The sequence below is a fragment of the Dermacentor silvarum genome, chromosome 4 (assembly GCF_013339745.2).
Source record: "Dermacentor silvarum isolate Dsil-2018 chromosome 4, BIME_Dsil_1.4, whole genome shotgun sequence".
Classification (NCBI taxonomy): domain Eukaryota; kingdom Metazoa; phylum Arthropoda; class Arachnida; order Ixodida; family Ixodidae; genus Dermacentor; species Dermacentor silvarum.
Window position 1 is genome coordinate 64805020 of NC_051157.2, and position 21938 is coordinate 64826957.

Genomic DNA, 21938 nt, shown 5'->3' on the forward strand with positions numbered 1-21938 from the left:
AGGTAAAAGGTTCTCAGGATGTTAAACTTAAGCCCAGTGTACCAGAAATTTATACCGTTGATTAATTGACTATAATTTACCATTGATACTGTTGTAGTGCTTGCATAAAACGGGGCTGTCTAAAATTATTCGTCGTTTTTTTTATTTTACAGTAAAGCATGCCTTGCGGATATCTCCCGAATTTAATTAAGAAAGGTGAATAAGAGAAAGTAGAGTTTCGCTCGTTCCTTTATTGTGAATGGTGTGAATCAGTCCTCGAGCGTGATGATGCATGGTCGTAGTCGTCTGCACCGGAGCTCCTAATATCCGAGAGCATGTGTCCACTTATAAGGCGTGTTCCGGTTACGTACCTGCTGCACGTGAGGGACACGGAGGCTTCGGCTTCCAGTGCACTTCGGTCACCTGTGTCGACTACTGCATTGGGTTGCCGTCACTTTCGCGACCTTCATTCAGGGAAGGTGTCCTCTGTCAACTCAGCCTCCGTCTGCACCATGCGTATGAATGCTTGAGGGCGTCGTGACAATCCTCTATTGCATCGAATCCTCGCTTGAGCAAAGATGTGCCCAGTGCCGGCACTTCGTCGCTATTGCTACATTGGTGCGGCATCACCAAGGTCGCCCGTTCCAAGCACATAAATTAACACGCACGTAAATCCACGCTCGCGAAGGTACGCCCAGCTTTATGCTCTTTTCTCGCGCTGCTTTTCAATTTTGGCACAGGAATAGAAAGTACACCAGATGTGCTCTGAGACTGCGCTTCGGGACAGAGTAGACGAAGCTGTTACCTTGGAAATGATATTCGAAATGTCTGCGTTATCGCACTCCTCAGTAACCGTTGACAGATGCAGCAGTTGTTCTCGAGCACCTAATTATTGCAAAGCAGACTATGTGCTTTGTACCGGCCATTGGCTTAATACCATGGCGGCACTTGCCTTACGTGGAATAAAACAACACTTTGTTCGTTAGAATTTAGTAACCGCAACGATCCATCTGCTCAAAGTAGGCGCTTCGTCGTTCTATGAATGCCTCTTGGCTGTGGTAGTCAAAGTCTTCAAGAGTACCCCCGTGTCTCTTCGGTATTATGTCGGTTGGTACTACGGCTAGAAGCTTGCTGAAGTTGTAACCAAGCAGCTCGATCTGGAAGCAAATTGTACAGTCCGTTTAAATGTGTCCCATCGTCAATGGTCTAGTTTTTGTGAAGATGCCCGCAAGATTGTTAGAAGAGTACCTAACAAATAATGAGGTGTGTGGAACTCGGAAATTTGCTCACCCTGCTCAAGAGCTTCCTATGCAAGAACGGCTTCGCCACAGCAAATAAAAGAGCGAATATGGACGGGTTGTTCACGACGTATATTTTTTCCGTCCTTAGCGGTAGGCAGTCCTGAAAGTAAATTCCGAACGTTGTTCAGTAAATTGAGTGCAACTATAAGTAGCACCAGCAGGATGTCATGAGAGAATCGTCATAAGTGTGCATATGAAGATCTTACTCGAAGCTATAAAACTTACTCATTGGTTCCGCTGTTAAAGCTGTAAGTGGAAAGAAGGATGTGGTTTTGACCACGTCCTTCCTTTCGCCTAACACTCAAACAACCAAGAAAACAAACAAACAAACTAACAAAAAATCTCCATTTCCTCATGAAGTTTCTAGCCTTGCGAATTTATGAACAGAATCAAAATGAAGTTTCGGGTAGGGAGTTTGTAGAGAATTTCTCCTTTTCTGTTATGCCTGATCTTTCAAGCAATGCAGCCACTTAATTGCCACTGTGATTCGCTGGCTCCCGTCAAGGCACCGAACCTCAGCAACATTTGTATCGGTCAGTGCTTAGAAAAAGGAACGCCCGACATAACCTACTACACTGACGCCCTAAGTTTGGGTGTGGGCTCTGAGCGAAGTTTTAGAGACATGAGTACGTTTGGGACATCGAGAGCAGAAGACGAACCAATTTAGGAATTCACCATTCACCTGGAGTACGTGAAGTATTTTCATGAAGTAGCGGGGGGTCAGGTGTGCCAGGTGGTACGGACTCAGCCCTTCCATATCGAAGACACTCACGAAACCTTTGATTTGCGTTTCTTCTTCGGTCAAATGGCTCTCAGTGAGGACGAGCAGACATCTCGTCAGGTCTGTGAGCGAACAGATGCTCGATTTCCATGCTCCTGGAAGTGTAATTTAAAGAAATAAAGTTCTCGTAATAGAGTTGACGCTACGAACATCAGTTCTTATTTATTAAGACCTGTGTTTCTATCAAGGCGCCACAGCTGCTACTGTCCACATAGTATACGTCGAACTTCTTTATTCGATCATTTTCAATCATGAAAGGTAGAATTTCGTGTTTTCTTGTGCCACTTTTAATGTGAACCATTAACACCGTTGTTCAAGTAAGAGAGTAATGTTATAACTTACAGCGCAACTTCTTTCACGAGATTTCTTAGATCGAACCAAACATGTCGCTTTTTTGTTTACTTCGCTTAGCAGTTACGAGCTAGATTCCAGGGTATCCTTGCAACATCAAAGAGAAGTGAAAGCGCGCGCTTTCACTTATTTATATATTTTTTTTCGCCTCATAGCCACGTAGAAAGTCGCTCTGCGCAGCCGCAGTCACCGGCGGCGGCCCGCGCCCGGCCTGAAAGCCAAGGTCGATCCACATAGGTCGCGAAGCTTCGGGCGAAAAGCGGTTCAGAACCAATTGTCACCGAGATCAGCAAGGGTGGTTATGGCAGCAGCGATTGAAGCGCGACTATGTGTGGAGGGAATAAACAATGGGAAAGAAAAAAAGCATTTTTTAAATTAAAGGGAGACGCAGTTAGATTCATTCAACTAAAATAAAATTCCTAATCCATTTTATATACGCATGGTGAGAAAAGAAGATACCACTCTGTTTTACTTGATCATTATCAATAAATACCTTGTTTCAGCACCCACCGTGAGAGCGCCCATCGATAGCGGCGGGCGTTGACGCCGCTATCAGTTGCAATGCAATGCAGCTCTTGGAGTGCGTGGAAAGGCGCGCTCGTAAAGTTCACCTGTTGCAATAATCTCCCCTCACATGTGTTGTGTTGCATGTCGACGTTTGTCTGAATTAGGTGACGCGGGTAGTTTTATTGTTCCTTAACCTGTGCAGTCAAAAGTAGTGAGTTGCGACCGTCAGATACTTGTTTACTTTAGTGGCTTTCGTGCAACAGCGCTTGCCGACGGGCTTGGCGTCCGACGAAAGGACGCTCCGGCGGCGGCGCGCACCCGGCCTGAAAGCTTCAACGTGGACTTTCTAGGGGCGCCACCATCGACTTGCTTTCGCAAGCAAAAAAAAAAAAAAAAAAAAAAACAACAAGCGCTTTAGGAGAGGAGATGGCGGACGAAAGAGTAGATGGCGGTACTTTTACTATATAGGGATTTTATCTCGCTGAGCTCTCTGCGGCTCTCTGAGGTCAACCGCGTGCTCCGAGTGGTCTGTGTGGGTAACCTTGGTGCAGGCGCGTGTCGAGCCTGCCCGAGCGCAAACATTCGACTGGAACAGGTCGTCTGCTTCCCGAGTTGCACACATTGGTGGTGTGTCGTCATCATGGTCGAAACTCATTATGTTAATAATCCTTTCAACGCGAGTCCGAGGTGCGGCATCCATCGCTTAGCCGATGTGGGCGCTGCCGACGGGCTCGGATGAGCCAGCATGATGAGGACGTTTCGTTTGACCATTGGAATTGTGTGGCTGCCGTAGAGATAAGCACGAAAGAAAATGTGCTATTTGCGAAAGCACGAAAGAAAATGTGCTATTTGCGAAAGAAAATGTGCTACTTGCCACTCGGTGCGGGAAACAGCGTAGCTATCTAGTACACTGTAGCAGAACAAAGGGATGCGACACCGTACACTCAACCGTAAGTTGAGGGAGCGCCTCCCAGTTTGACGCCAAAATAGGAAATAGTAACGTCTACTCGAAAATACAAACTCAAATTTGAACTGCGCGCCACGTTGACATTGAGTAGGCGGGGCGGGCGTTGGGTGCAAGCCCTGCTCCACCGCAGTGCAAGACATTCAAGAACGAGCGGAAGCACCGCGACGGGAGATCAAAGGCGAACTTCGATTGCCAATAACTCCGATTCTGTTGAACACATTGAAGTACTTTTTGTTGCAGAGTATTTATGAGACAGTCTATTATAATGTGAAATGCATTTCTCGACTTTGATAAACAGTATTTTAGTGCCCCTTTAAGATTACTCCTTGCTGATCTAGTTGGTTTATATTCTACTCAAAATATTCATGAACATGAAAGAAGACGATTTCTCTCTACCTTTTTGAACGTGATGTTGCAGACACTCCTGGCTCATAACTGCTTAGCGCAGTAAAAAGCAGAACAGTGGTTAGTGAATATCAATATAATTGCAATGCAGAGCACTTTGTACCCTGAAGATTACGTAATAACGTGTCTCACCTATTCGCAGCAGCCCCACTGACCTTCCCAGATGATCCTTTTCTTTAGAAACCATCATGAGCCTATGGTCCGTGCAGACAGTCTTGTATGGAATATTTGCCGGTGTTAGATTTCTGAACAACTCCGGGATATCTCTGCGAGCCCGAAAGTAGTTCTTCATGGTTCTAAACGTAGACTTAACGTCGTACTTTCGAGAGCGAAGGAACATCATGAGCACCTTTTCATCTTGAGGCTCCTTGAGCAATGTGTCTCCTAAAACGACACAAAAGAATGCCATTACTGAAGAAGAACGGCAAATAGAATACAAGTAGAAGATCAGTAATTCCCTAACCAATCCGCTTAAAATATGAGATAGGGTAGAAGTTATAGCACAGAGTTAGATCATCGTGAAAATTTTGGAGCTCACACACGTTGCGGGAACACGCCATCTTGAAATAGCGTTTGAATGGGTTCCCAACCATATAGTATATACCCGCCATATATTGAATTGAGCAAGCGAACCAGAATGAATACCACGGGAGCGAGGCAAGCAAAAAGACAGCAACGCCGCCGCCGCCTGAACTTGAGGTCTCTGATGTTCACCGTCAGCGTGCTACCTTTAATCTCCAAGGCTATCGCCCTTGACTGGCGAACTTAGAATAGCACATAAATACAGAAATTATTTTCCCCGCACTGCCCAGTGTCAGTAATGCAGCGCGCGCCGGCAATACGACTACCGCTCTGTATAGTTACCGCGCACCATAAGCACAGTCCAGCTGACTGAAACGAAGTGTCGGACTAACAAAGGTTTACTTATTTTAACAGCGAAGCTGTTTAAGCCAGTGGTTGCGGCGTTAGCTGTACGCCGAAAAACATCGCCGAGCGATTGCGTCAAATGCGTCGCCTAGTAACGCCTCGCACTAGCTGCGCCGAGCCTCGCAACAGCTGCGGAAGCCGAGCCATACCGTCATCGCGCGCGCCGCATCGCTTCGCTTTAGCTCTGCCTAGCCATGACATCACCACGCCGTGCGGATTGGTCGCCGCCGTGACGTCAGGGTCCCGCGGGGTATATAGCTCCACGTCGCCGCCGCGTCAACACCGCTGCGGAGGGGAATGGGGTGACCGAAGAAGGTCATCACTGCCGAGGAAGAGGAAGCGCGGCGCGAAAGACAGCGCGCCGCTACTCGAGAGCGGATGAGACGACTTCGGGCCGATCCAGAGTATCACGCCGGCGACAGTGATCAAACCCGTTTGAGCCGCCAGAAGCGTCGCCAAAACGATCCGAGCCTACGAGTCCTGGATAATTTCCAGCGGCAAGTGCGGAGAGCCACGGGAGGGGCCGACGGATGGTTTTCCCGCTAGTTTCTGAACAGTGAGTTTGGACACAGTTGCCGAGTGTGCGATGTACTGTGGTTGGACACAAACTTGTCTACGCTTAGCGCCGTGCGCGACGGCGAAAAGCGAGACACTGCGGTGCGGATCGTACGAGAAGCGTTTCCCCACGAAGCTAGGTGGTGCCGCTAGCTTCGCCATTTGCCCCGTCTTCGCGCCACTATTGCGAAACTGCCCCATTTTTTGTTTTGTTTTTGCGCAGGAATGCCACAAGTCATTCCCTCTGTGAAGTGGTCGTCTATATATATGCAAATCGCAATGCTAAGCCTAAAAGCCCGAGCCCCCTGGAAGCGTGGGACCGCGGTGCGTGCAGTGCGAGTACAGATGACTGTCCCACGTTTTCATTAGGGACAAAATAGTAACGGACGCAGTGGGCAATAAAACCGACCTGTACATATGGAAATTGCTCCGTGACGACATCAGCGTGCCTTTACCGCGAATTATGCTTGAACGCGCCTTGCGACTGCTTGTACAATACGACTTTCCTCTATGCGAGAGACGGATCAGCTCTTGTGTCTTGTGATGCGTGGCACACCGGGTACTGGACTGATTCAGAACATCAGTAGGGGCCTATATGCACTTATGATCATATCTGCGAGTTTCACATTCCATGTGGTCTTAATAGACGCCATCGGGCATGCCTACGTCACACTGGGCTAGATGTCCCAAATAGGAAACACTTCCTATTTAAAATCATACGGATAAGATCACCACTGTGCTCTGAATGCGCCCAACGTACGGGAAGACATAGCCCACTTATTCTGCAGTTGCAAGCTATTTAGCCTATAGAGGGAAGAGCATCATTGTCCTCCCTGAACATTTATCAACGACTGTCATCTCTTGAGCTATGACACCTTTTTGATCCATGGACAAACACTGTGTGTGCATTTGGCGCAACGAAGACACTTTTTACCTTCTCAAATATATGCGATAATCTCAGATATGAGATAATGAGATAATTTTGTTTGTTGAGTGTTATGGTGTGTTTTGTTTATGTTGTGTATCTGTGTAGTCCACCGCGCATATAATTTAGTTTTTCATCATGCCCATCTGGAGTAGCCTGCTAGGCGTGCCGTCAGGCAAACCTCTCCAGGATTCTTTAAAGCACCTTTTAAATGCGAAGCACTTCTTGGCGAACATTTGCCACTTTGACAGTATATATCTATCTCGCCGCCTACGTCTTGGTGCTCTCATGGTCGTATCGTTAACTTGGTAGGTACCAAAATTGGCATAGTATGTATGACAAGAGTGTATGACGAACATAAATGATAGGTCCTGACATGCGTGTCATGCTGGTCATGAAACAGCCACCTGAAATGATATTGAACAGTTTAACACCCAAAAACCACTGAAATGAGTTCTGATGTTGCCAATATTTGAAGGAAACACTAAAGGATGATGGTAGAAGTCATAGTCATGAGCATGACTTAGAAAAAACAACAACAGCTCAGCGAAATAAGAATAACACTCAAAAACCAGTGGAATGGGTTCGGACGTGGGTACTAAATGAAGGAAACACTAAAGGATGGTGGTAGAATTCAATAGTCACGAGTACGACTAAGGCTTTTGCCCTAACGTCTGTTAGGTGTAGCTAAAGGGACTCCTGAGGACTCATGACATGAATGTCGTGACATGCGTGTTATGTAGGTCATGAAAGAGCCGCCTACGTCTTGGTGCTCTCATGGTCGTTTCGTTAACTTGGTAGGCTCCCGCACACTGCTTCGCATAACATCGATTCCCATAGGGCGTGGGATCTGCCGACTTTTTTCTCTCTCTCACTCTCACAACACGCCGACGGTCAATGTCGACAACAAATCGACGCGCTGCTAGATTCAAAAGAGTCTTTCAGCTTACAGCACATACAAGTCCATTCTTGTTCTGACCACACCACGAGTATGTGAATGAAGCGCGACCACCGCGGGCCCGGCATTTGCTTAGTGATGAATCTTGAACGCCGCTGACGCAGTGGGTCTTTCTCGCGAAAAGTACCGTATAGGGCAGATGCGGCGTGCGGCAGTGTTGAATCCAAGCTCTCATGTAAGAATCCACCGAGCGCGGGAAGGGCTTGGATTCATTTGGCCATTCGCGAGACCTTGAGATGCATTGTGCAGGACTCAAGTGTGCGCTCGCGTGTGTGTGCGTGTGTGTATGTTTGTGCGTCAGTCGGAGTTCATACTCTCAAATATAGCAGTGTGACGAGACAAAGAAATCGATGCCGACGACGACGAAGCGCGCACGGGTTCTTTCTCCATTGAACAAAAAGAGTACCTTGCTGAATTTCTAGAATTTTGAATAATTCCTATTATTGCACTTCTTTATGTCGAAATTAATTCATCTCAAAATTCTAATAGTATTTTTCTATTTCTGTTAAATTTCGAATGAAAGATTGCCCGCCAATCCACCCTGTGAAGGTGGTTGGAAAGCGAAGCTTTTCACGCCACCCTCACGGTGACTGCGGCGCACTTGATATTTTATTCACGCTCTTCTTCTGCCGTCTTTACTTTCCGTGGTCTACCCATAGTGGGGTAGTCTAGAAAATGAACCGAAGCAGTTACTAGGCTGGAAGGGTTTCGAATGACGTCAACCCTCTTTCAAGCAGCTGCATAAGCTTTGCAACAGCTGCAATCTAATCTTACGGACCGCGCCGAGCCTGTTTCCGTTGTTTGCCCGCAGCCCTTATCATCCATCATGTTGGCTCATCACTTTGAAGCTTGTTTTTGTGGTTTTTCTTGCGAAAACGAGTGCTTAGTTCTACGCTGAATGCCTGAATTCAAGTAATCTATACTGCTATACCTACCTGCAATTGTTAGCGGTTCGTCGGGATCGTTTTTTGATTACAACGACGGACACGACAGAACCCTTGGCTGGTAGAGGTACAAAGCTTCACTTTAATATAGTTGAAACCACCTGCTTCTTGGCCGATCTCTCGTAGTGGGTATGGGCCAAAGTTTAGGAGACGAGAAGAGAAAGACAAGACCATGCATGTTAGTAATCTCCCCTTAGTAATCTACCCTTTGTTATTCCGAAGATGCGCCAGTGCCACGATTGGACCACGTATAGCGAATACGGTGGCGAAATGCTTCATGGCGAGAGACGCGCCAAGTCAGCGAGAGACGGAAGACAGCAGGCCGAAGTGTCGGACGCCGGCGATCAAGGCTCCAGGGAACGCGGCCGTCCACGGAGCTGCCGCCCGACCGTTGTTACCCTTGGCCAAGGTGTTCGCCAGCACGAGTACTGCAGCTCGGCGCGTGGCTTGGCCTGCTGTGCCACCCCTTGCCACGAGCATTGCCGATCGCGGGCAAGGCGTCTCCTCGGTGAGCTGTTCAGCTCAGCCCCGTTCTTGGCCTGGCTAATGGCCGCATATGCTCCCGAGCACTGCGGCTCGTGCGCAAGCTGCCCGCTGGGCAGGCTGACCATTCCTGCAACGTGCACTGCGGCTCAGGTGCAGGCTGACTGCTGAGCGGTCGTCCCCGGTTTGTCAAGAGCCATGTTTCCTCACCGTCCAACAACGACGCGTGTTCTACGTCGAGACGTCATCGCCCCTCACTTCGGCCACCTCTCGTCTCCTGTCCACCGCACTGTTAGCCGTTTTGAACTGTTCGTTTCTTGGATTCACGGCAACCTTAGTTCGTCTAGCCTGGTATGTGTCATGTCATGTGCCTTAACTTTCTGTGCGGTTGTTGTTTGGTTTTGTAGTCTTCATAAAGGTACTTTTGGTTTTCTTGAGTTCGACTGCTTTTCTTGCGTCCTTTCCTCATCGCGCGGCACGCAAACAAGCGTGACGAAAGTCCCGTAATTTCTTAACAAGCCGCTATAGTAGGAGTGCTATCAGTTTCACTATTTTAAAAAAATTAAATTTTGGAGTTTTACGTGCCAAAACCAGTTCTGATTATGAGGCATGCCGTAGTGGGGGACTCCGGAAATTTAGTTTCACTATTTTTTACGCCGTCAGATATCAACTGGGTCAACACACGTCTTGTATATTAAACTTCTGACTTACCTTTGAGAAGTTTCTGTAAGCGCTGTATGGATTCTTTTCGGATTTCTGGTGTTTCGTCGACCATGGTGCCTTCCCAATCCGCAAGGTTTGGAACCGCAAGTGCATGAGGCACTTGAACAGCATTCTCACCCAGCACCATGATAAGCTTCCTACAAAAATTCAGAAATAAACTTTAGTTTTGCGGTAACACTGCGCAATATTTGTGTACAGGCGCCGAATTATCGCTACTCCAAGTCCTTCACACGCACATTTTGTCTTAGCAATTTTATGTATACGAGGCGGTTACATGAATGGCTGGACATCTAATCCCCATTCACTAAAGCTTGCGACGTATAATGGACACGATAGACCAAGGTTGCCATAACCCCTTCATGCGCGAATTAAATCTGGCAATGAAAACAATTATCTTAACATGATTTTCGGTTCTCCATGCTTCAATAAAAGAGCCATTAAAAGATGGAAACATAATTTTTTTTTCATTCTTTTCCGTGGTGTCCACATTTGTGGACAGGGCGCCTTAACCCGGAAAAAAAATGTTGCACTATTCGCTTAGCTAGGTAAGTGGGGCAAAACATTTCTCCAGTGATTCTTCCTTGATTTTCTTAACATTTGCATTCTAGTTTGTGTGGTAAACATGATAACAATGATTCTGAGCGGACAGGCACAAGAACACGTGCCATTTTCGACAGAAAATTCGTTTCTACGCTGCGCATCTCTCACCGCGGCAACGCTGTGCATTTGGTGTGCGCACGTGCCAGCGATCGTACCTGTCATAGCTAATGGCAGTGGTTGGAAGTGACTGCGGTGTGGCCTTCTTGACTACGGGTTTAGAGCTGTCATTGCTTGGCCTACCGTGATTTTTTGGAGCATTTATGTTGCAAATGGATCAGGCTGCTCGCAACGTCTGCTTGGAACGCCATCATGTACATGGTCTTTCTCTGTAGGAGCTTCTCAGCACTCGCGTGCCTGAGGTACTCTAACCAGCTTTTGCTCAGAGCAAAACACAGAAAATGAGAAATCCCCCTCACGGGCCACCGTATGCGCCAAGTCTTGCTCCGCGCATTCATCATGCGAGAGATCTGGGGAGGTATTCTGTAAGAGTCCACCTAGTGGACTTGTCCATTTCGTCTGCTGTTGAACTTCTGATTGGCTCGGCCGAGCTCGGCGTCCGCAGGGGGCAGGCGCAGCAGTCAATCAGCACTTCAGCAGCAGACGAAATGGACAAGTCCACCAGGTGGACTCTTACAGAATAGCTCCCTGCATCGGATGCGTCGCCATTTTGAATTTTTGCTAAAAGTTAGTCGAAAAATCTGTTCATAGACCTTTCATGTTTCTACCGCATGCTTATAAATGCCTGAAAAAAATAGGTTTTGATTATTTTAGCCAAGGGGCGTATTTTTCTATACGAGGCAGTTTACTCGGTAAGGCGGCTTTTAGGCGCCTTGTCCACAAACGTGGACAATAAGTTTAGTTAGTTGCGTGCGGCACTCTTACACTTGGTACTCCAAGAAAAAATAGTATTTGACAACCACGAAACATTGCTTTTTACAAATAAATGGCTTTTGGTTTTTAATAAGGTTAATACCACGAAAACAAATTAACATGAAGAGCTACTTACGGCTCGCGCCGTAGAAGCTTGAAGCGGCCATTTTCCCGCGCTTTCTGATAATTATTTCGTATGTCTTCAGGGCGATGGCGCCACTTGTCAAATAGAGAAAGGAAAGGCGCGTACGCCCGCGCTTTTCAAACCACATTTCCCAATCTGTGTTTGGGACTACGCAAACTACACGGCACCTGAAGGGGATAATTATATTGGACACCATGCGTGTGGAGTCGCAGGCAGCACGAAATGGAGATCGAGTGCTTCGGTTTCTCTTACTGATACTCTTCAAAACGTCCTTCATCAAGTTTGCATATTGGAAACAAACATTCGTGGGGCGGAGATCTCCTTTTGATGATGGCTCCCTCGAAGTATTACACTGATCTACGTCGGGAAGAAGAGGTGAAAATTCAAAAGAAAAGCCCACACTATTTTCTCGAACAAGCCAGTCTAGCCGCCGTCACACATGTCCTCACAGGCATGTTGCTTCCGCGTCACATGTTCTAACATGTCCGTAAACTTCTTAACGATTGTGGATTATTGAGTCACCGTGCCATACCCCACTCTTACACTTAACCGAGAAAGTGTAAGAGTGGGGTTTAAGATTAATATGCAGAAGACAAACCTAAGGTTCAATTGCCTGGCAAAGGAACAAGAATTCAGGATCGCCAGTCAGCTTCTAGAGTCTGTAAAGGAGTACGTTTATCTAAGTCATAGTCAGAAGGGACCCTGATCATGAGAAAGAAATTTACAGAAGAATAAAATTGGGTTGGAGTGCATAGGGCAGGCATTGCCAAATCCTGACTAGGAGCTTACCACTGTCATTAAAAAGAAAAGTGTGCATTCATTGCATTCTACCGGCGCTAACAGATGGGGCAGAAACTTGGAGGTTAACGAAGAAACTCGAGAACAAGTTAAAGACCACACAAAGAGCGATGGAACGAAAAATGTTAGGTCTAACGTTAAGAGACAGGAAGAGAGCGGTGTGGATCAGAGAGCAAATGGTAATAGCCGATATTGTAGTTGACATTAAGCGGAAAAAATGGAGCTGGGCAGGCCATGTAATGCGTAGGATTGATAACCGGTGGATCATTAGAGTTACAGAATGGATACCAAAAGAAGGGAAGCGCAGTCGAGGACGGCAGAAAACTAGGTGGGGTGATGAAGTTAGGAAATTTGCAGGAGAAAGTTGGAATCAGCTAGCGCAAGACAGGGGTAATTGGAGATCACAGGGAGTGGCCTTCGTCCTGCAGGGGACCTAATTAAAGGCTGATGATGATACGGCAGTATAGCCAAGCTGGCAGCGACATCATGTGATGCTTTGTCCAATGCGTTTTGTGTCACGTGAGTTATCTCGTCGAAGGAAACTCATAAGAGGACTGACTGTACGTTAACGATCATGTCGCTACGAACGCTTTGCACCAGCAGCGAAGTAGAATATTGTTGATCACTGGATCGTATTAGCCTTTGATACTCTCTCTTTGAAACTCTTCATCAAAAGACGTCGTTATGCGAGCGTTATGCGGATTGATTGATTATGTGTGATTATTGTGCGTTATGCGATTGATTATGCAGCACGACTGAGAAATATGGAAGAAAGTAAATGGGCTGGGAGAGTGTTCAGATATTTGTACAGAAGGAACATTGATTCACAGCGGAGGAAAAGAACTAGAACGCTTACCAGCAACTATAGCGACCGGTATGGTGAGCAACATGGCAAGGAAGAACGTCAAATGGAAAGTCAGAGAGGCTGAGGTAATCTCATGGGTGGCGGAAATAAAAAAGAAACCTTCTCTTAGTATCTACTTAAGAGGAAAAAACGAAATCCGGAAAGAAACAATTTATGATAGCTCCAAGGGAAGCTCTTTGCTTTTCGAAGTGAGATTAAGATGCGTTAGAACACTCACTTATCAAGCTAGATACAACAAGGAAGAAGAAGCATGTGCTTGCTGCGGTAAAGTAAGGAAAACGATGGAACATGTTTTATTAGAAGGTGGAGATATCTTCCCGGTGGTCGATTTAGGCACCACTGTCCTCCTCGAAGCCCTTGGGTTCAGAGAGAGCAGGGGGAACGTAAACATGTCCGCAACAGAGATTAGAGATAGAGGAGTGGAAGATTGGTGGAAGAAAAGTAGTGAAACAACGAACAATGGAGGAGTACAAAGACAAAGTTTCTAATAGGAGTTCAGAAAGTTTGGTGACGAGAATTCGTCGTGTCTTTTTTTTTTTGACGATAGGTAGGATATTAGGCAATGTAATAACAAGAACTTGGTGGCACAACCAACCACCCCGTTCCAAAGTGCATGCTCATAGCATCCATCCGTCCGTCTGTCCGTAGAGGGGAGTGAGCTGATGTCAACGAACTGAAGTCCAACCGTACAATTAACAGTGAGATTTTAGTTTATTTTGTTTAAGCCTTTTTTATGCACTCTTTTATTGCTTGAATTTTAATATCATGGCTTGGGCGCAGTACTTGCGTCCGCCCGTTCATAAGAGTGAAGCCACATCCATATTGACGCAAGACAAAAACCGTCTTTAAATAACGCGCGCAGGTTCTTGCGCCCTCCAAGAGGACAATGGCGAATTAGTAAGAACAAAAAAGACGAAGACGTAATGGCACGTGCATTGGCCGCACGCACTCGGTCATATGTGACCGTTGTCAAAAGAAGAGGAAGTGAAGCGCCGCTCGTGAAAAAGAAGGCTTCTTGATCTCCTGCTTGGAACGTTGCAGCTATTTAATTTATTTACTTGCCGGGCACAAGTTCGCCCCCAATAAATAGTTATCTCAGAAGTCCTTGTATCATTCGTTACAATATCAACATTTCCGTACAGCTAACCGTTATGGGATTAGTTCTATGCAGATACAACCGTACCATAAGAGAAATCTGGCGAAATCTTGCTGGGTAACTATACTTCTAAATATACTATCGCTTAGGCAATACAGCACTATGAACGAGGACGCACGTTGCTGCGTTTGTCCCTAGAAGAGGTGTACTACGCTACCACGGATAAATACTCCGGGATAAGCTTTCTCTCCGCTCTTGTGCAAAACCTGTAAGGCCATTATTACATCTGTTCTACTGAAGCCAGTTTTAATGAGTTTTGAAGTGGAGGCTTTACCAGTCTTTCACAAAACGCTACACAGTGGTAATACCTAAAAGTACTCATAAAGGAGAACTACCTACTGTCTAGAGTTTTAGACCAATTACCTTGTCAAACGTTGACTGCAACATGTGTGCAAAAATTTGTCAAATCAATTACAGTTTGTGATATCAGTTCTTTTTGGTCCTCATCAAACATAAGGTATAAGAGGCCGCTCCATACAAACTACCATATACATAGCTCGTACGGTTCTTGAGTACTGTTCCACTTTTAACAGCGGAGCTGTTTAAGCCGAGCGTTAGTGCGTAACATGCGAACAGAAAATGTGGGCCGATCCTGGGGGTGTGCAGAAAGGGTCCAAGCGCAATGGCACATACCCCTGTGAACTAGCGAAGCTGAACCTGGCTAAGTCTAGCTAAGCATGGTTGGGGCTACTTAAGGTTAGACAGTCATCGATAGCCAATTGATAGCCAGTCAATAGCTAATCAGTAATCGATCAATAATTAATAAATGTCGGAAAATGCTGGGGATGACTTGGTAGTGCTTAGCCTAGCCCAAATACGTGGCCAATACTTTGAGATAGCCAATTGATAGACAATCAATAGCTAATCGATAATCGATCAATAATTAATAAATTCCGGAAAATGCTGGGGATGACTTGGTCGTGCTTAGCCTAGCCCAAGTGGCCGAGCCCAAAAGCCAGGACTAGCTAGGTGCCCATCAGCTCCACTGTCTCTCTAGCATTGTGCCTCCAGTGCAAGCTACGCTATTTTTTTATGAGCAACTTGCAAAGCTTCAGATTGACTTCGCGAAAGCATTTTAGCTGGTCCGGCATTCCTTTTTATTTTCTCTTCTAGAACGTGCCAATGTTGGTTACACAATGCGTAACGGTGTTCTACTTTGTTATAGTCTTTGTACAACTCGCTTCGTTTCGGAATGGTAGCCTCTCAAATCCCGTCCACATCCGTTCTTCCATGAAAGAAGTATTTCCTATGTCCCCGCTCCTATTGACCCTATACTTAGAACTACTCTGTTTGAGCCCGTTAAGCTGCAGCAATGATCGTGGTTTCAATGTACTGGGTATATATATTGACGTAAAAGTACTAGCATACGCTGATTATATCAGTCATTCATCGACAAAGACAAGCCCAGTATCTATAAAGCTTTTTACATTATAGAGGAGCTTCGTACTATATATTTGGGGCAAAAATGAATAACTTAAGAGCTCACCTTGAGTTCGAACATTGTGCCTTTACACCCATCCCAATATGCTGGCATTTAATGTTCTTGTGGGCCACATAAATATATCGATGCTCCCCTGCATGCATACAAGTGCACAGTGTACAGAGCTACGGTTTTCGCCGTAGCTCTCGCACCCAGAATGTCCGAGAAAACTCAATGCTAACATCACTTTAAAAAATTCTTAAGACTAAAATGCAGCATGCTAGAGACAACTATTATAACAACACTTTGACGACATTCCTAAAAGATTACCCATCCAAATTCTGGAAAACAGTTGTTCCTCCTGAGTGTCCAACTCAACTTCTATGGTCGTTAATGGACAGTCGTGTACTAATGCTGTCATGATCTCTGAAGCGTTCAATACATATTTTAAATTTGTTTTTGTTGAAGATAACGGCATTTTCCCTACTTTTCATTGTGGTAGTGCTTCAGCATGTTTTCCAAAACTTCAGATAACGTTCAGCGGAGTTCACAGCCTCTTATTAAATATTGACACTACTAAAAGTGCAGGACCAGATAACATCCCAAATATGTTTTTAAAGAGATACTCGGAATACTGTGCGCGGTATCTGACTATTATCTTTCAAAAATCTGTCGAATCACCAACTGTTCCTCGTGTCTGGAAGGTTGCTCAAGTTGTACCAATACACAAATCTGGCAATAGGCAAGCAATTTCCAATTATAGACCAATCTGGTTATTATATACTTGTTGTAAACTACTAGAACACATAACTCATAAGCATATTATAGAGTGCCTCAACAATAACAACATTCTTTCACATCATCAGCATGGTTTTAGATCAGGTTTCTCCACGGTTACGCAACTAATTGAATTCACTCACGACGTTGCCACTACACTTAATAATCGTGGGCAGATTGACGCCATTTTTGTTGACTACTCCAAGGCGTTTGACAAGGTATGTCACGCTAAGTTACTTATGAAACTTGGCACTATTTTCAGAGGTATACCGGAAATCACTTGCTTGGCTGGATAAGAGACTACTTGCATCTGCGGTCCCAGTTTGTCTCATTTAATCAGAAGCACTCATCTTCAGTCGGTATTTCTTCCGGCGTCCCACAGGGCTCCGTATTAGGACCACTTTTATTCATTATTTACATTAATGATGTCGAGAGCGTTGTTACTAAGACTGCTGTTAAGCTCCGTTTGTATGCAGACGACTGTGTCTTGTATTCTAACATTACCAGTGTCAATGCCCAGAAAATGCTGAATAACACGTTCAATGCCTTCTGCAATTGGAGCAAGACCTGGCAAATGGAAATTAACTTCGATAAAACGGTATCTATGACTTTTTCGAACAAAAAGGAACCCTTGAAATTTGCCTACAATAATGGTGAGAAGATTTTGACTTATGTCACCGAGTTCAAATATTTTGGAGTAACTTTTTCTTCCAACTTAAAATGGCACAAAAACATGGACTTCACTTGTTCCAGGGCACTAAAGCGACTAGGATATTTAAAAATGACACTAAAAACAGCAACCAAGGAATGCAAACTAGCAGCTTACAAATCTCTCGTGAGGCCTGCTCTAGAGTATGCATGTGTTGGCTGGACGCCTCACTGCGTATCTGATATATCAAAGCTTGAGGCTGTACAGAAGAAAGCTGTCAGATTTATTTGTTAGCGGTACGATCGCAATTTCTCCCCTTCTCTGCATGCTGGTCTGTTATCGCTTGAGCCGTTGGCACATAGGCGCACGTGTGAAAGGATTATTATGTTGCACAAAATTGTACATGCTTCCGTCATTGTCGACGTACCTGTGACATTTGTTAGCTCCTCGGCGCGTGTAACACGAAGAGCCAATCCTTTGAATATTGTTCCCTTTCGATCTCACTTAAATAGCTTCAAATTTTCTTTCTTGCCATTTACCATTGAATTGTGGAATAACCTACATGCTCATCTCCGAGAATTGCCACCTCAGCGTTTTGTAGATGAAGTTCGTTTACATGTGACATGTTGATTGTATGTTGTCTTGATCTATGCATGCCCACTCCTGCTATGCCTCAAATCTGAGACACCAGTATTTGTAAATAAATAAATAAAAAAATTACTAGAGAGCGCGTGTTCCAGCCTTTGAGCGCTACACAAATGCCTTTTCGTCTCACACCATCTCTCAATATTTGGAAGAACAGAAGCCTGCAACATGTTTTTTTTTTTTTTTTTTGGGGGGGGGGGGGGGCTAGCCAAAATGTTCTCTGTCTTTCAGGTTCTTCACTGCCGCTAAGCTTTACATTCAACGTTCTCAGAGAATTTTAATGCGTTGGCATTCTTCGGGTACCTCACGCACTTTCCGCGGACTGTGTATGTACCCGTGTACGTTTCTATCTAACCGTCTTCCCGGTTAAAGAGAAAGCGATTACTACATACCTGCGTCACCGGGTAGTCCATGGTCGAATGGTTAGAGCATCGGGCGGCTAGGCTGAGGGAACAGGGTTCGAAACCAACCGCCGGACCAACTTATTTGGTGGCTGAGTATGTGGCAATGTTTACATACTTGCCGCTTTTCAATGAACCTATTTCACGCCGACATAGCATCACTGTAGATCCGGGCCTGGGTAGACACCACTGTTCGAAGAAAACCTTTGACGTCAACTTGGAGCAATGGGTATGTGTCACTCGGTCTGTGCTGGTCTTCAACAGACTCTCTGATGCCAACTTGGCTCACTGTGCATCTGCCAGTAGGTTTGTGCCACTCTTCAACGAATGTCTTTGGCGCCAACTTGGGTAACCAGATGTGTGGCATTTAAAATGTATCGCTTTGAATGGCGAAAAAAATAATCCCTTAAAATTCGCCGATGCTGAGTGAAATCAAACTCGCGTCACGATGATTCCTGAATGACGGCAGCCCGACGTATTAGTAGGCTGCACCACAAATGCACCGGGTTATCGTTGTTATCGTTGGTGCATTTGTGTGTGCATGGTTATAGTCTCATGGTTTCTCTTTTTTTTTCGGGATAAATGCCTCTTTAGCGGCCGCAGACCAACGAACAATGACACGGTGTTACCGCGAATTCGTTTAATCGTAAAAATATTCATTTTCAGGTTATGCTGCAGTGCTGGTTCATGGCTGGGCGACGCATACGCAGAGCATGCATATATGTAGCACGTACTCCCCCCGTCGCTGAAAGCCCTGACACTGTGTAGCGTAATACCTTATGTTACGTGCCCGCTCCATGTGACACGGGCCAACCACTTAAGACAAAAAACTTACGCTTCGCCATCGCGAACAACGTAACAGCCGCAATGATCTCGTTTGGGTGGAAGCTTAGGCGGCGGAACGCCAAAGCACGTCATACTCCGTAGTGTCTAGGCAAAGGCACCTTTCGAACTAAAATTCCTGAGCAAAATGTCGCCAGGTTTAGCCGAATTGATGTTTATAAACACGATTTCCATGCAAAAGGTCCCCAGATTGCCGTGACCGTATGGACTTGCTAAAAACAACCGCTTCCCTCGGGTATATAACATCTTCATGGCAATTCCGTGGGCGCCGCCATGTTTGATCACGTGGTGACGTGTGGCTTGCTTCAGCTTCCTCCGTTGCCTGCGTGTTTGCAATAGACGTGCATGACGCCATTGCGGCTCATCAGACTCCTGTTTCAACAGTTATCGTTGACAGTGACTGGGGGCTTTTTTGGGGGCACGAAGCTTTGACCACAGCTTCGGAGGCATGTAAGCGCTTTTGGAGCTCATTACGCCTTGTCCAAAAAGAGCAAGCAGCGTATGCGGTGATTGCACAAGACGTGGTCTAGAAATATATTACAAGCTGTGCAAACTTTCCGATTCTGAAAAATCAGGACCAGTGTCCTTCGTTCTTCATTGGCCAATCACTTTGAACCATGAAGTAGCGGCTTCTCGTGTTTCTGACTCAGTAACTTTCGTCGATACGGTCAATCTCTGATTGTTAAGTTTCTGCCTATATAATCGCTGGCGGGTGTGCTCAGTTGCGGTAGATTTGTCCTTGCCGCGCACTAGGCTTAGAACGTAGATGTTCTGTACTTTGCAATAGCTTATATCGAATACGCAATATCGCTAGTCCCTCGCTTACTCTGTGGACCGTCAGGAAACGTTGAGCTTCGCACATTTTTAAGCTGTCGGTGTGTGCTTCGGCGCATTGATTCGAGAGTGAGTCCGTTCACGCATATGCTTGATACGTGGGCGACAGAATGCGCGTACGCATGAGTGGCAGTTGGGGTGGATGTGTGTAAGTAACGTGCGAGAAACTTACTATGCCAGGAAGCGGTGCTGCTCTCTCTTTGCCACGGCATAATGAACGGTACTCCTTCTTGTCGCCATTCTGGGGTTGAAGTCTTCTGTTTGGAGGTTAGCAATACAACGCTGGCGGATGAATGTACTTGTATATCCTCGAGGAAAGGCGTGCACTGTGGAGCGCCGGCAACAAGTGCAGTCTGTGTGCAGCAGGGGTCCGTCAACTTGGCCACATAGATACTACAAACCTTAATGCCTGTCACTATTTTTGCAGCCAAGTACTGCCGACATCTTCCCTTTACCGTTCCACATTTTGCAGTATGAATGAAGCACACGGTGTTGGCGATCGCCAACTTGCATTTCAGACAGCTGATACATAGTAGAAGTGCAAAAGCGGTAATGGTTTCGCATTCGCGCTTTCGCCTGAGGCAGCGTGCGGCGTGCCGCCGAAAGCGCCATCTAGTTACTCTAGAGCAAGCTACACCGCGAAAAGGGTCCATAACTCGGTGTTCCGCAAACGCTAATTCATGTACACTCACGCTAATACTTTCTAATATCTAGCAGCAGGGAGTGCAAATGGGTGATTTCCGCAAATTGTACAGCTCACAAAAATGCCTCGGGAAGTGCGCCGCGCAGCTAACCAATTGTGCGTTCCAAACAACTTTTGTTTTTGTTCAATATGTGCTCAATATACCTGCGTGGCGTTTAGTATATTGTCACGTGTCAACGCGAACAAGAGACAACACGTTGAACAAGACGGCGAAACAGCTTTAGAAACACCAGAACAACAGACGTCTTCTTCGTCTTCGAGTTCCCCCTGTCCCACTACACGGAGCACGTTAAAGCACATATCGTCATCGTAGTCTAAATGTCTACATAGAGCACGCGTCAATATATAAGGCCACACTCATTATAACTCATTAAAAATGTACTCGCTCGGGGAAGAACGTATACTTTTAAGTCAAATGTGCTAACGGGAAATGAGTTGTAATGTGAAGTCGAGACGTCATTATGTTTCTCGCAGTACATAAGAGATAAGAAAAAAATACCGTCCATGTATCCGAAACGGTAAATGACATAAAATGATTTCTAAACATTTCTGGCTATGGCGCACCGAGAAGGCGCAACGCCATCTCCTACTCACGAAGCAGTGTCTCGAAAAGTGCCCTTTTGTTTTACACGCCTTTCAATAAATACGGAAGCTTGCCTGCCTGGTAAAAAATTGAGCGTCTGGCGAAGCTAATAAATTGCTGTTTATATCTGTTGTAATATTACGTCTTCTAGTTTGCATAAAAATGCACATGCATCACCGCTAACTTGCACTGAAACGAGTCTGTTTTTTTGTTTTTTTGAGCAATAATGCTCAAATAATTATTCATAATGCTGAAATGCCGAGCTGTCCCGTAAATAAATAAATGGATCTGATTTCCCGAAAGCCATCTGCGAACATGGAGCTTTCTGTCTCTGAAGTTGTGTTTTATAACACAAACGCAATGAACTGAGAGAGTGGGTCACTCCTTCTGACGTGCCATTTCGAGCACAGCGACGGATCACTATGAATTTCTATTGCTTTATTTAGAACCGTCTATTCCATCAGCAACAAGTGCCTAGATAGCGAAGAAATATTGCTGGCACCATGGCAGCAGCGAAGCACCTCCTCCTACTGTATACAGCAACATGTGTGGAGTAGCTTCGTGAGAAGATACGGGTCGTTACAGATACCAAAACCAGAAATGGCATGTATAGTAATAAACAACAGAACGACAACAACATATAGGAACAGTCTTGAAACTGTGACTGAAGTAAATGCGAGGGTCAACAGCTGCACTTACCCGACGTAGCGTTACCGCTTTGTCCGATTCTTGTGAGCACCTAAAATAGATCACAGTTTGTTACCAAACGCGAGCGCATGCCTAATGAACTTTCTGCTTGCTCCACGTTTCGTAAGCAGTCGCAGATTTCAAGCTCCCATGAAC

At 45.7% G+C, this 21938-nt stretch overlaps 1 protein-coding gene across 3 annotated transcripts; it reads right to left on the reverse strand.

The window, feature by feature from the left end:
* Positions 1-953: 953 nt before the first annotated feature.
* Positions 954-21938, reverse strand: LOC119450162 (alpha-tocopherol transfer protein-like). 3 transcript variants are annotated; one of them, XM_037713536.2, is made up of 6 exons: positions 21795-21938; positions 9795-9943; positions 4424-4675; positions 1963-2156; positions 1270-1380; positions 954-1136 (listed from the first exon to the last, which is right to left on the reverse strand). In XM_037713536.2, the coding sequence occupies exons 2-6, from the start codon at positions 9931-9933 to the stop codon at positions 969-971; spliced, it is 864 nt and encodes a 287-aa protein (XP_037569464.1). In that variant the 5' UTR covers positions 9934-9943; positions 21795-21938; the 3' UTR covers positions 954-968. The 3 variants fall into 3 exon arrangements, with proteins under 3 accessions (XP_037569464.1, XP_049521629.1, XP_049521628.1); XM_049665672.1 differs by lacking the exon at positions 21795-21938 and adding an exon at positions 20917-21194; XM_049665671.1 differs by lacking the exon at positions 21795-21938 and adding an exon at positions 15727-15773.